The following is a 13,584-nucleotide window of genomic DNA, read 5'->3' as shown; positions in this document are numbered from 1 at the left end:
CCTCTTTATGGGATACGGGCGTGATTATATGTATGTATGTATGTTACAACTTATACAAACCCTGTTTACAGTGTTTACGACATAATGCGTATGTTGAATTAGACCAGCGTGTATCCTACGTAAGCAATGTTTACCTATGAAATTCTCATTCGTAATCTACCGAGAGATTTTGCAACACGACTTATCTACTAGAATGTAAATATTATTGCCATGCCACAGGTTTATCTGCAAAACATGTGGATACTGTTTACCAGAGGACCTAAGAAAAACATGCTGAATGCAAAATACATCGAAGACTCGCAGAGTTACATTTTAACTTTGATGTTAAAGTCACATAACAGGACTGACAGGACATCCATACTAATATTATAAATGGCGGGTGTATGTGTCTGTTTGTTTGTCCGTCTTTCATGGCAAAACGGAGCGACGAATTGACGTGATTTTTTAAGTGGAGATAGTTGAAGGGATGGAGAGTGACATAGGCTACTTTTTGTCTCTTTCTAACGCGAGCTAAGCCGCGGACAAAATCTAGTAAGTATAAAATAAGCAAAAAAAAAAAACAGGTGGTAAAGAACTTTCAGGTCGACTCGCCATTGACTTGTTTTACTATTTTTGGATATGACGTGATAGTATTCGCTATCGGAGACTGCGTGGGACACAACGATCGGTAACGGTAACTATTTAGCTGCCAAGTAAAATCAAAGTCATGAGAAATGTGCATTTTCTCTAAGTTATTATTAAAGCCGCGCCTAATCGTCTCCTTTAAACAGTCACTAAACTGTTCCCTTAAAAAAAAACCGGCCAAGTGCGAGTCGGACTCGCGCACCGAGGGTTCCGTACAAACCTGCAAGGTTTACAATTATTAAAAAAAAATATATTATGTGATGTAACTAAAAATTTATGGTTTTCGTAATTTTTCCTTTATCTATGCTATAAGACGTTGCTTCGTACCAAATTTCAAGATTCTGAGTTCACGGGAAGCACCCTGTAGGTTTTGATTCCCTTGCAAGTGTCGAAAATTTGCGGCATAAACGGCTGTATCTTTTGATTGCGTTGGCTTAGAAGTTTGATTTTTTCACAGCTTCAAGGGACAGTAGACCTGAGTAATTGATATAAATTTCAGCTTCATACCTCCACGCGTTCCTGAGAAAAAGGGTCTTGACAGACGGACGGACGGACGGACAGACGGACAACAAAGTGATCCTATAAGGGTTCCGTTTTTTCCTTTTGAGGTACGGAACCCTAAAAAGGTTAATTTTTATAATAACTACAGTAACGAAAATAGATGCACTCTAGATAAATTAGATAATTCCCTCGTCTCCTCTCCCACAAATGAATACCCTGTCCATCCACCATGCCCTTGCATCTCATAAACTGTAGACAGACATAGTCTCATCTTCACAACCCAGATAAGAATGGTCATGATGAAAGGTAAAACCGAACATTGTAGTTAGAAATAAAGATGGACTCACCCGATATAATCCCCTGATCCTCTCAGTCCTGTAAATGTTGCAGAGCCCATCCACCATACCCTTATATCTCTTATTGTCCGCCACATGTTCTCTATACTGTAGACGCAATCGAGTCTTCACCACCCACATACAAATGGTCATGATGAGAGGTATAACCTAACATTATAGACAAAGGTATAAAAAATAGACTCACCCGATATAATCCCCTGATCCCCTCAGTCCTATAAATCTTGCACAGTCCATCCACCATGCCCTTATATCTCTTATTGTCCGCCACATGTTCTTCACTATACTGTAGACATAGTCGTGTCTTCACCACCCAGATAGGGTTAGTCATTATGAGTGATAGGACTCCAGCCTCGGCAGCTGCAAGCATGTGCATGCCAGGGCCTAGCGGGTTGCGCGCGTTGCCGCCTTGGATCCATGTCTTTATTGCATTGTAGCTGGAAACAAATTGAATATAAAGTTACTGTCTAAAACAGGCAGTCACAATCACAAACCAGAGGCACCACACTCTGCGTACCTTTCGCCGAGCTAACATGCCGGCGGCCGCGCATTCGCGGCCCATTTAGTGATTACGACGCAGTCCCGAGCGAGGTAAGCAATTTTCAGAGAATCTTTGAATGCAGTTTTGTTTCTTTTTAAAAATAAAAGAATGTCTTCCTTGAGTAAAGACTGCCAGGTTAAGGATTTAAGGTAGTTTTCCTCCACTCCCCGATTTACCTTTCCACCCTTTACATTAGTTTATAGTTTATACATATTGTTGTCTGCCTGAGTACCCACAACAAGCCTTCTTGAGCTTACCATGGGACTCAGTCAATCTGTGTAAGAATTAAGTCCTATAATATTATTTATTTATTTATAACATGACGACCGGTCTGGCTCAGTCGGTAGTGACCCTGCCTGCTAAGCCGCGATCCTGGGTTCGAATCCCGGTAAGGGCATTTATTTGTGTGATGAGCACAGATATTTGTTCCTGAATCATGGCTGTTTTCTATGTATATATGTATGTATTTATGTATATTGTCGCTTAGCACCCATAGTACAAGCTTTGCTTAGTTTGGGGCTAAGTTGATCTGTGTAAGGTGTCCCCAATATTTATTTATTTATTTATGTTCGCACGTTTCCGTAAAATACTAAGAAAAAACATTTCGCAATACATCTGTATAAGTATATCTACATGCCTATACACATAGTTGGTTAGGGAATATCAGAAACTAGTAAACACACTTCACAAGTCTGAGTACACAATGGACAGTTTGTGGAAAACGAACCACGAGCATGTTTTCTTTGCACAACCCAGTTTAAACTGTTCTTATCACTTTCAAGATTTGTTACTAAATATTTGATAAAATAATGACCTCAAAGATTTTCATAAAATGCTAGAACGTAATAACAACACCCGTCTGAGAGGTCATCAGTATAAACTGGTCTCTCGCAGGTCATACAACAATCCTCATAGACATTTCTTTAGTAATAGAGTGGTAAAAGCTTGGAATCAGCTCCCGGAGGATGTAATATCGGCCCAAAGTGTAAACGAATTCAAGAATAAATTAGACAACTGAAACCTCTACCGACAACTGGATACAGGCTTTATCAGTTACTACAACTGCCTGCCTGCTTTACAAATAATAATAATAATAAGCCCGCGGGGGCAGCTTGTGGCGAGCTGACGGTGAGTGGCACCGCGGACCCCTATTCCAAAGGGCACTTCCATCTAGCCCTCGCCTCTGCGCTTGCCTTAACCGGCCGGCCAGAGTGGATTCGCAAGAGCGGGACCTATGCTCCAGGTTGGAAGTGTAAAATGTCATAACGCCGGCGGCCTGCTGAATGGAACTCTCGACAACCTTTTAGCCACTCTCAAGTGTTGCTCTGTTGTCGCACCGTGCGTGCGGCCGTTTTGCAGGGCCCACTCAATGAGCTGGCGAGTCACCGCCTGCCTTTTACAATTGTGAGACTAATTGTCACGGCAGGTGTCCGATAGTCTCCTCCCATAGCCCTTTAACCAGTTCATCCAACTTTCAAAACAATAACCTATGACCTTAGCTCCCATCGCAGCACAAAAGTGCTGCACTGCAATAGTCTTTGCACCTGGCGGGGACCATCTCCGGTTGTATCATATTGTGCGCTCGGGGATGGTATCTGCCACGTGTATCCCTTGCCTTTAGATTAAAATGTCTAAAAGGGCCTCTGTGCTGTTGGCTTCGGCCCCACGCATGCCTCCCAAAGGTCCGGGACCCATGGTCCCGAGATATGGAAAAGACAGACAAATAATAATAATAGATATAGCCTATATTTGGTGTTACTTGCTAGGTGCTGACCTAATTACTCCCTCCTTCTTAACCCTTAAATGCATAGTGATGTATATATGCATCATGTATTTTTGACTCTATCGACAACATGTCAAAATTCAAATTTGAACAAATCTCTGTCAAGGTCATGCATTTCAGGGTTAATTATGGTTATCAATCCTGTGGAGCCCCTACCTCAGTACTGACTACTGTGTATCTATATACTAATAATAGGAAATAGAATCGATATGCGGAGCCCAAGACCCAGACTTTGTACTTAACCCTTCTGTAGAGCCCCTTCTTATATTAGAATAGATTTTTTTTGTTTTATTCTATTGACATTATACGCTTCCTTCATCTTCTTCCATTTGTCCTTGTTTTCCCTACTTTGTTTACAATGTAACACTAAGTTCTCGCGCTTTGTACACATATTTAAAGTCACATACAGGTCGAACGCGATTAATTAACATTATTTTTACCTTTTTTCCCAACGTTTCGGCCAGGTTGCACTGGCCGTGGTCGCGGAAGACTGACGTCCCAGCAAAGTGTCACCGGAAATGTAAACACCACAAAACTACCCGATATTAATTTATATAAATGTTCGGGTTAGACAAATAAATATAATCTACCCGCTTTTAGTTAATGTTTATTTCCCACCGCACAACACACAGCACTCACAACAAACCCGAAACCGCCGCCGAAACGTTGGGAAAAAAGGTAAAAATAATGTTAATTAATCGCGTTCGACCCGTATGTGACTTTAAAACTTTGTTTACAATGGTCACAAATGCACCAGTGGGCTTGTAAACCTCAGCACTATGTATATAAAAGTACTTACAATAGGAAATAGAATCCCCACGCGGAGCCAGAGCCCCACACGTTGGGCGTGACACCTCTGTACAGCCCTTTTACACCTTCTTTCTTCACTATGGTCACAAATGCGCTGCTGAGCCCATCGTACCTCGGTACTGTGGCGGTCCGGCCGTCATTCACTGTAAAAAGAACACTTTATAATACCAGCTATAACAGAATTTATTCAGAGAGTTTTGGACTTATGCAGTTTTCAATAGGCAGATTACCTAACCTAATACATAATTTAGTCAGCCTATAAACATTCCACTGCTGGGTACAGGTCTCCTCTTTTCGTCGCTTGGGGCGCCTCAAGTGACGCGCCCCAAGCGACCCGTCGCCTGGGGCGCGTCTTTACGTCCTTCCTATACAAAATGTACTGAGGAGACTGTAATGTCACGCTATTACATTATATACCTCGGGTTGGCTCGCCAATACACACCGCACGTCCGTCCTCTATCGCTCTCGGATACCGACTGCCATATGTACTCGAGACACCTATACACTACATCCCTTTCTTGTTTTAATTTTTTTTTTTTTATAAATATTTAAATAATAGGTCAATCTAGTTTTAATTCAAATACTTGCCATGCTCTTGCCGTGTATCTTTTTTTCTTTTTTTAATGAACTACGTTTCTTCTAATTGTCTGCCCACTTTCGTCATTCCTAATTTGATCATCTCCGTCTTTACCACTTAGTACTGTATGTGAAGTAGTTATAATTAGGGATTAATTTTCTATCTTTAGTCATATGTTTAGGACATTCCGGTCTGAGGGTTGACTCAGAGCGGACGCTGCACCACCACCTGCAGTGTGTACTCAAACATACTTGTGTGTTTTATTAACTACAATTCCTAAATGTCAGTCTCACTCCTTCTTCTTTAAATCTGTTATCTTTTTCAATTCAGACTGTTTGAATAAACATTTATTTCATTTTATTTCATTTTTCATTTCATCTAATGCAATTCATAATACTTACGGATATTATAATGTTTAGTTAGATCTACTCATAAATTTAATTATAAATTGCAGTGCATAGTTATTAAAACTTTTACTGTCTACTGTTTTTTTTTCCTGGATCGAAAGGGCTCGTGATTGTAATACATAGAGATACTATATAGAATATGCATTAAAATCCTATTCAGGGTCACGTATCCACTTTATCGTTTTATTGATTTTGTTTCATCATGATCAGCTTTCTTTCTCGTAGATACTTTGTACCACACAAAGTAATCAACGATTAATTTTCTAAAATAGATAGCTGTTCATACACTATTTAAGAATTGCTTACCCAATTGACCCAATTATACTAACATCCGATTTATATCTACACAGTATGTACATATTTTAGATAACACTTTTCTTTTAAAGTATTTTATCAACATCTTTTTTTATTATTATTATTATCTCTTTATCTATCTTAAGATCTTAACTCTTAGGCTAGGCTATTTTATAATATGATTATTAAAGAAATTACAAAACCACTCTTTTTTTTTTTTTGCTGATTGGCGATTGACCATAGTCACACCTGATGGAAGGTGAAGATATAGTCGAAGATGGAGCTCACCGATTCAGTAATACTTAGCATATTCACTTTTATCTTAATGAGACCGAGGTCGTATTTTTCTGGGAACATCTATGGTGGGAGTGCATTCCATTCCTTTGATAAAATATTATCTAAATTATTACCCAAATATTATCTCCTTCATTTACTTTCTTTGCGCTGTTAACCGAACAAATCAGCATGCCCATTTACAAGGCATCAAGTCATACTGAAATTGACCGGAGTAACAGGAGTAACAGAATACTTATACAGCTCACCGAACTACGAGGTAGTTTAGTAGGTAAGCACAGTGTTTCTCCCAAGGTACCACGATTTGAATTTGTTTTTGCAGCTGTGTCTTTAAATTCCTTCAGGAGATGTTGTATCTTGACAGACTCAGCGTTTATTTATGTGTCACACGGAGAGAAAAACAACTAGATTTAATGTTCGTTCAACATTTCTATTTTTTTTTTTGTTAAAATTGCGCCTACGTGTTCTTTCATTCCAACTACAAGTTTGATGTTGTTAAGTGTAGTTACACTTCCTTCTACATTTTTTTTTATACCACGTCGGTGGCAAACAGTTATAGGGCCTCCTAATTGAAAGCGGTCACCGTAACCTATGGACGCCTGCAACCCAAGGGGTGTCACATGCGCGTCGTCGACCCATTTGAAACTTGTATACTCCTTTTTTTTAGAACCCCATACTGTAGTTCATCGGGGAATACCTTGACATAGCTCATTCCACAGCCGGAGCGTTCGTGGGAGGAAATATTATTGTTTTTTTTTTTTTTTTTGAACCAATCTTTTATTTAAACCAACAAGTCGATTTTGTAAAAGCACATGTCACATATTGATTTAAACATATGTTTGGCTGATTCAATAAAATATGTTTTAACAAGTTTGACCTTGTTGTTTGGTTCGTACAAATTCGACTTGTATCATCAATATTGTGATTTATTCCTTTTACTAAAATACTATTGTTTCAAACAGATAAACACGCAACAAGACGAGTTTGTTAGATTCACAAGGCAAATTTCTCTCAGTTGTACCCTTAACTTCACATCCGTCTATCAATCCATTTGTATATAGAATCATGTTCCCTAACCTCTAAATAATGTGCATTGTAAGTAGTTAGGTACCTAGATAATTGACGTGAAGCATTGAAATCTGTGATTATTTAACATTTTACAACCACTACAGACAAAGCTGATTCAGCCGCTGATTGTTGTCCTTTTGTTCATTTTCTTGACCAGACGAAATAAGGTCACTAGTGAGATTTATTTTATAAATTTACAAACTTAGGTTACTAGTTCGCTTGGAAAATCTTTAATATGTATTCACGAAAGAGAGACCACATTTCAATATCCTCCCGTGAAATTACGCAAACAAGTTCAGCATTTTTATTTCTTATTTTTTTTCTATATTAGTTCAATAGAGGCTCACAGATCCATTAGTTTATTTGTTTTAACTGGACACCTGACTTGTATGAGATTCACCTACATGAATCTCTGCAGTATGTACCTATTACCCTAACTGATAACGAGTACCTTCAGTACCAATATATTTTTGTAATGATTTTCAACTGACGTAGATTGTCTTTGAAAATCTATCATAGATCAACTTAAATAGGCATGTCTTTCTCTTGAGGTCACCCATACTGACAAAGCCTTGTTGACGGTAAGCAGAGTTAGCAACTTCTTTTTTTTCCGCGTTGTTGAAATGTATCAAGCGTTCGCTTAATTTTATTCAATTCAGCTGCACCACTACGTGTTTTTTTTTTTTTTTTTATATACAATGCAATGTCAAACCAATGCACTGTCTTTATTTATTTATTTTTTTCACTCTTTTCACTCTGATTGACGTTAGCGGCATCTAGGACATCTAGGTATATAAAGAGTGCTCTTTTCCAGCGCTCCCACCGAACTCCTACTGATGTAGGATCACCTTCGCTGTCAAATGCCTCCAACGACAACGATTAAGAAGCCATACTGGACTTTCTTGGGGCAACCTGTACCCAATCAATTTAATGATTCTAACTAACACAAGTCAAAATATATTATATTGAAAATATTTCAGCTTATGCTATCTCAAAGTACTCAGTCATTGTAGTTGAGTGTTTTACTGGGGTAGTTGTCTCAGACTCTCAGGCACTGGATGCCTTGGTATGTTTTTCTTTCATATGTGTAATTTATTTCGGTTTCAATTTAATGATATTTATTGACCGACGTCAATCTACTATTATGACAATTGAAGGCTCAGATAGTATTTATCATCTGATCTAAGCGTCATTTAAGCGCACGTTCAACCAGTATAACCGTATTTTACTTCGTGTTTAGGTTATTATCATTAAGCTCATATTTGCAACAATTCAATGTTCAGTTTTTTTTTTTTTTTTTAATTGCTATTTAACTATGTTTATAACAATTTAATGACCAGATAAATATATCTGCTTTAACCAAGGTAAGTATGTTTTTTTTTTCATTTATTTTACATGACAATTAAATGTCCAGATTCAGTAATCTGCTGGTTCCACATATATCTATATTTATCCTCGTAAGGCTAAAGTCATGTCAAATTAATGACCAGATACATTTTATCTGCTTTGAATGAGCCGTGCACACTGTACAGGTCATTGTTATTTTGTTACCAGTAGGTTTTTTTTCCATGACAATTTAATGTCCAGATTCGGTAATCTGCTGTATTAACTAGCTTAATAACCAGAATTTCTGTTATCCAATTCACACACATGACAATAAAATGTCCAGATTCTGTAATCTGCTGTTTCCAAATTCGCAATTTAATGCCTTATTTTCAGCCACAATGGCATAAAATTTCATAGTACTTAGGTGCCAATTAAATGGTCGATACAATTGAATGTACAGAGTTGCACCTCCGTTTAATGCCTCTTTTTTTTCCTGCCGACTTTACTGACAAAGTAATTTAATACTTAGATGGAAACTGCTTATCATAAGTGCTTCAAAAATGTGTTTTTTTTTCTATACCGTGTTTTTTTTTCGTTAAATTTGACACGTCGTTAGGTTCATTATCAAGAACCATCCTGTATATCACTTTTAGGTAAATATGCAATAAAAAATGTTCATCCTTTTCATACATAATAAATTAATTTATTATTGTGAGAGACCCTTAAGAATAACATTCAAGTTAGAGTCAAGTGATTGACGGCATATGTCAAAACAAATAATATTAGGAATTGTTGTGTTCAGCACTTTTTTTTTAAAACTCGATAACCGCAAGAATTACGACGCTAGTTTCATAGATAAATTAATTGTATTTGATGTAATGAATCTCTTTTTTTTTTAGTTAACGTAATCCAATAACAACAGGGTGTATATTTCTTTATTTATTATAAGTAGGTATATTTAGCACTTAATGTGAACCCATCTGGTTTTCTGGTTTTTAAGTAATTAAATACTCAGATAAAACTGCTCGAAATCGGCGTTAGGAATGTTTACGTAAAGTCAATCCGCGACATGAGTATTAGTCACGATTTTATGGCATGTTCAATCAATTCAAAAGATTCACGTTCAAATGATAATCTATCTCTAAATAAGTGTTACTTTCCCGACATATGCATAGATCCTTTCATTTGCAGCTGTAGTTCAAATTAACCACTTAATGAAGTCGTGACTTACGTTACTTTTACGTAAATTCACCCCTCTTAGGTAAGTATTTATCTAGTTTGTTTTGGTTTTCACCTTACTCTCAAACATCGACTAATGCTACCATAGGACATTTAAGTGTGATGGTTGTACAACATTTTATCATTCAAGTAAATGCCTTATTTAGGTAAATAGCTTAACCATTCATAAATTTAGCAACATCACATAATTTTGTGTATTAAACCAACCAACAGGTAGATGGTAACTTCACTAATTAAAAATAAATATCATTTCTTTTGGTTGGACGGAAATTATTGTAATGATTCCGGGCTGTGATTTATGTAATAGGTAAATCAATTTTATAAACCCACTACACATAAACTCAAATAACATTTTGGTGCCTAAAAACATTTGGCAATCTAGGTAGGTAACCAAACCGTTTACTAGGTAGGTAGGAGCCACACACCAACACCTGTATAGGCATGACAATCTAGGAAGGCTGGCCGTATGTTGTCAATTGCCTCAAACATTTTATTAATTGCATCGTTCGGTTACCTGCTTAAGATTTATATTCGCACGGTTGAAAGAAATAACATTTCATTTATTTTTATTTAGTTTTGACTTAATTCTTGAAAAACTGCCGTTATAATCATTTCGCTTTGTAGTATTTAATGAACACTTTCATTTAGCTTCATTACGTTCCGAAACTATGTACTAAGAATGCCAGTAATTTAAAACGGCAGGTAACCAAACCTGTTTACAAAAAGATAACGGTGCATCATGGCGCATCGATACTCGATTTTATAGGTTATGTTACTTATGTTTCTATCCCATCTTTTCCGAATACTAGATTCACGTGGTAAGTACTTGCTTTTATCCTCGTCGCCACTTGTAATGTCACGCTATTACATTATATACCTCGGGTTGGCTCGCCAATACACACCGCACGTCCGTCCTCTATCGCTCTCGGATACCGACTGCCATATGTACTCGAGACACCTATACACTACAGAGACGTTTTTTAAATTGAACATGTTGTACCTATATCTTCAAATTACTAGCCAATTTGCCAAGTACTATAAACAATATAAACAACAGTAGCAAAATATTGGTAATAATGGAGTATTCAACATATTAGGCAAGTTTAATGTTTAATTTTCATGAATTTATTTTATATATATTATTTAACTGCCCTAACCAGGCATGAACTCCTAAATCAATAATTCTTAACTACATTCGCTTGGAAGGTTGCTGGCAGTGAATTAATTGCAATATCTACTGAAATTGTAATTGTAAAAATAAGTGCACTTTTTAGTTTTTGAGACACACTTACAAATATTACCCACCCTACCCCTTTATGGGATACAGGCGTGATTGTATGTATGTATGTATGTACTTACAAATATTTTCAGCTGAAGTAATAAAACCAGTAAATGATATGGGAAACTAAACCTGAAGTTGCCTATTAAAAAGGCTTACTTTCTTAGCCCATAATTATTATCTAACTCTTACTTATCAAAGTTTATTACTTAAATTAAATCTAGACATCCTTCCAAATTTTCATAAACTGCTGATGTTATTAAGATTAACGGTAAGAATCAGAGTTGCCAAGAAAGCAGGAAGTTACTTCTTTGTGTAAACATAACATTATATGCACTTAATGCACTTTCACTGCAAGTGAAGTTCAAGGCCATCAACATTACCACATGACCAGTTTTCTTTCAACTTTGCAACATTGAAGAATGGCATATCTACTACTCTACACGTGCGATCAAATGGTATTTTTATCAGAAAAAGGCACATGGCAACTACAATAAAATTTAAAGTCACATGTATATAAACTTACCAGCAAATCTAATTTTAATGAGGTCCAAAGGGTGCAGAATCAACGTAGACGTAACACCACCCGATATACCAGCTACCAGGTGCTCGTATTTAATGTGGCTTAGCAAAGCCGCCTTCGAAGACGATGGATTTGGGTTCTTCATCGTACTCATGATTATAATAGATCACAGATAAATACTTTGCATTTTGTTTTCACAAATCAACAAGCCTACCGAAACACACTTTCCCAGAAATCTTTAACAAATGTATATTTAAATGAATTTTCACTAAGCATATTTCTTTCGTAATATTCGACGAAATTGCATGTACTAATCACTTTCCTCCATCACATCACGATTGCACAGATTATAAATCATAAAATTATTGCAAAACAGCGAGCGTTGTAGGAGACACAACTTCGTTTAAAAAAGTTTCCTTCATTTCCAGCTAGCAGCGGCATCTGCAGGATGGATTGCTAAACTTAGTTGCTTTGGTACAGAGGCTGTCCCATAAATAATGTCGGTTAGTTAACAAAAATATATTCAATAAAAAACAAAATAAGGAAAAGTCTTTTAATACTCAAAATATAATCCTCGATGTTCTATGACCTTAGTCCACCTGTCAGCTAATTCTCGGAAACCTTGATAGAACCAGTCCTTATTTTTGGATGCGAAAAATTCAGTAACCCCGGTTTCGACTTCTTCCATACTTTGAAAATTTCTCCCTCGAAAGAATTGTGCCATCGATCGAAAAAGGTAATAATCCGAAGGTGCTAGGTCGGGACTAAACGCAGGGTGTGGTAGCAGTTCAAATGCTTCGAGTTCTTTAATTTTTTCCATGGTCTTTCTTGCGGTATGAGGCCGGGCGTTATCTTGTTGCAGCACTGCTGTCTTCCGGTTTATAAGTGAGGGGTATTTTTGCTTTAAAATTTCATAAACTTTTTCTAATTGTTCACAGTATATGTTGGCATTAATCGTGCGACCATCAGGAATCAGCTCATAATAAATTAGGCCCTCAAAATTCTACCAAACACATAACATAACCTTTTTTTCGAAGCGTTCTCTTTTAGGCACTGGTTTAGGCAATTGACCTATATCCAACCATTGCTTTTTCATATTAGGATTATGTAAATAGATCCACTTTTCATCGCAAGTAACGATATTTTTTAAAAAGCGATAATCTTTGGGAAGATTATAAGCAACTGCCGACACACTTCAAACCGACGCTGCGCTTGTTCCTCACTCAAGTCATGGGGTACAACTCTGCAACTTTTATATATTTTTCCCAACGTGATAAGATGACGATGTACTGTGGATTTTGAAGGGCCAAGAGTGTTCGATAACTGACGTGTACTAGTACCCGATTCGCTCTCGACAGCATTTTTTGTTTCCACGATATCCCACACCGTCGGCCGCCCAGGACGCTCTTCGTCTTCAAGACTTAAATTTCCACTAGAAAACCGTTTAAACCAACGCTGTGCTGTACGTTCATTTACCAATCCTTCCCCTTCTATTTCGCATATTTTTCTGGCTGCTGCGGCTGCTGTGTATTTTTGTTTCCAGTAATGATGTAATAGCACACGAATTGCACTTTTATCCGAACTCATTGTAATTAGTTTATACTTAAGTTATAAAAGCTTCTTAAACTTTTTTTAGATAAAATTAAAGACGCTAGCAGCACAAGTAGTTTACTGCCACACAACTCAAATAAGTGTTAGTCTAGTATGAAATACCTGAGTACAAGTCACGATATGCACAAACCGACATTAGTTATGGGACAGCCCGGTAGCTCTAGTTACCAGCTGTCACCTTTATCCCTTCAGGTGGCGAAATCCGGGAGCCGACCGCACGTAAAGTGGCAGGTAACCGGGAGCCGGACTTGAAATAAAAAGCTGTTAAGTGGCAAGGATACCGATAAAATGACAGAAAAAGTTTACCCTTGAGTGGCGGGGCCCTCACGGGTGGTCATCGCGAATGTCACTTGT

The 13,584-nt window shown here is 37.3% G+C and overlaps 1 protein-coding gene across 2 annotated transcripts in view; it reads right to left on the bottom strand.

The window, feature by feature from the left end:
• Positions 1 to 11,970, bottom strand: part of LOC125225333 (mitochondrial folate transporter/carrier) — a 33,055-nt gene extending 21,085 nt beyond the window's left edge. For both annotated transcript variants that reach the window (XR_007176978.1, XM_048128986.1), the window contains exons 1-3: positions 11,623 to 11,970; positions 4,602 to 4,755; positions 1,666 to 1,915 (exon numbers count right to left, since the gene is read on the bottom strand). Coding sequence is in view for 1 of the 2 variants with exons in the window: in XM_048128986.1 (XP_047984943.1) it covers positions 1,666 to 1,915; positions 4,602 to 4,755; positions 11,623 to 11,773 (555 nt within the window). In the remaining variant the exon portion in view is untranslated. The remainder of the gene's footprint in view (positions 1 to 1,665; positions 1,916 to 4,601; positions 4,756 to 11,622) is intronic.
• Positions 11,971 to 13,584: the final 1,614 nt, after the last annotated feature.

This window comes from Leguminivora glycinivorella, chromosome 4 (assembly GCF_023078275.1).
Source record: "Leguminivora glycinivorella isolate SPB_JAAS2020 chromosome 4, LegGlyc_1.1, whole genome shotgun sequence".
Classification (NCBI taxonomy): Eukaryota; Metazoa; Arthropoda; class Insecta; order Lepidoptera; family Tortricidae; genus Leguminivora; species Leguminivora glycinivorella.
This window is presented reverse-complemented; position numbering and strand designations above follow the sequence as displayed.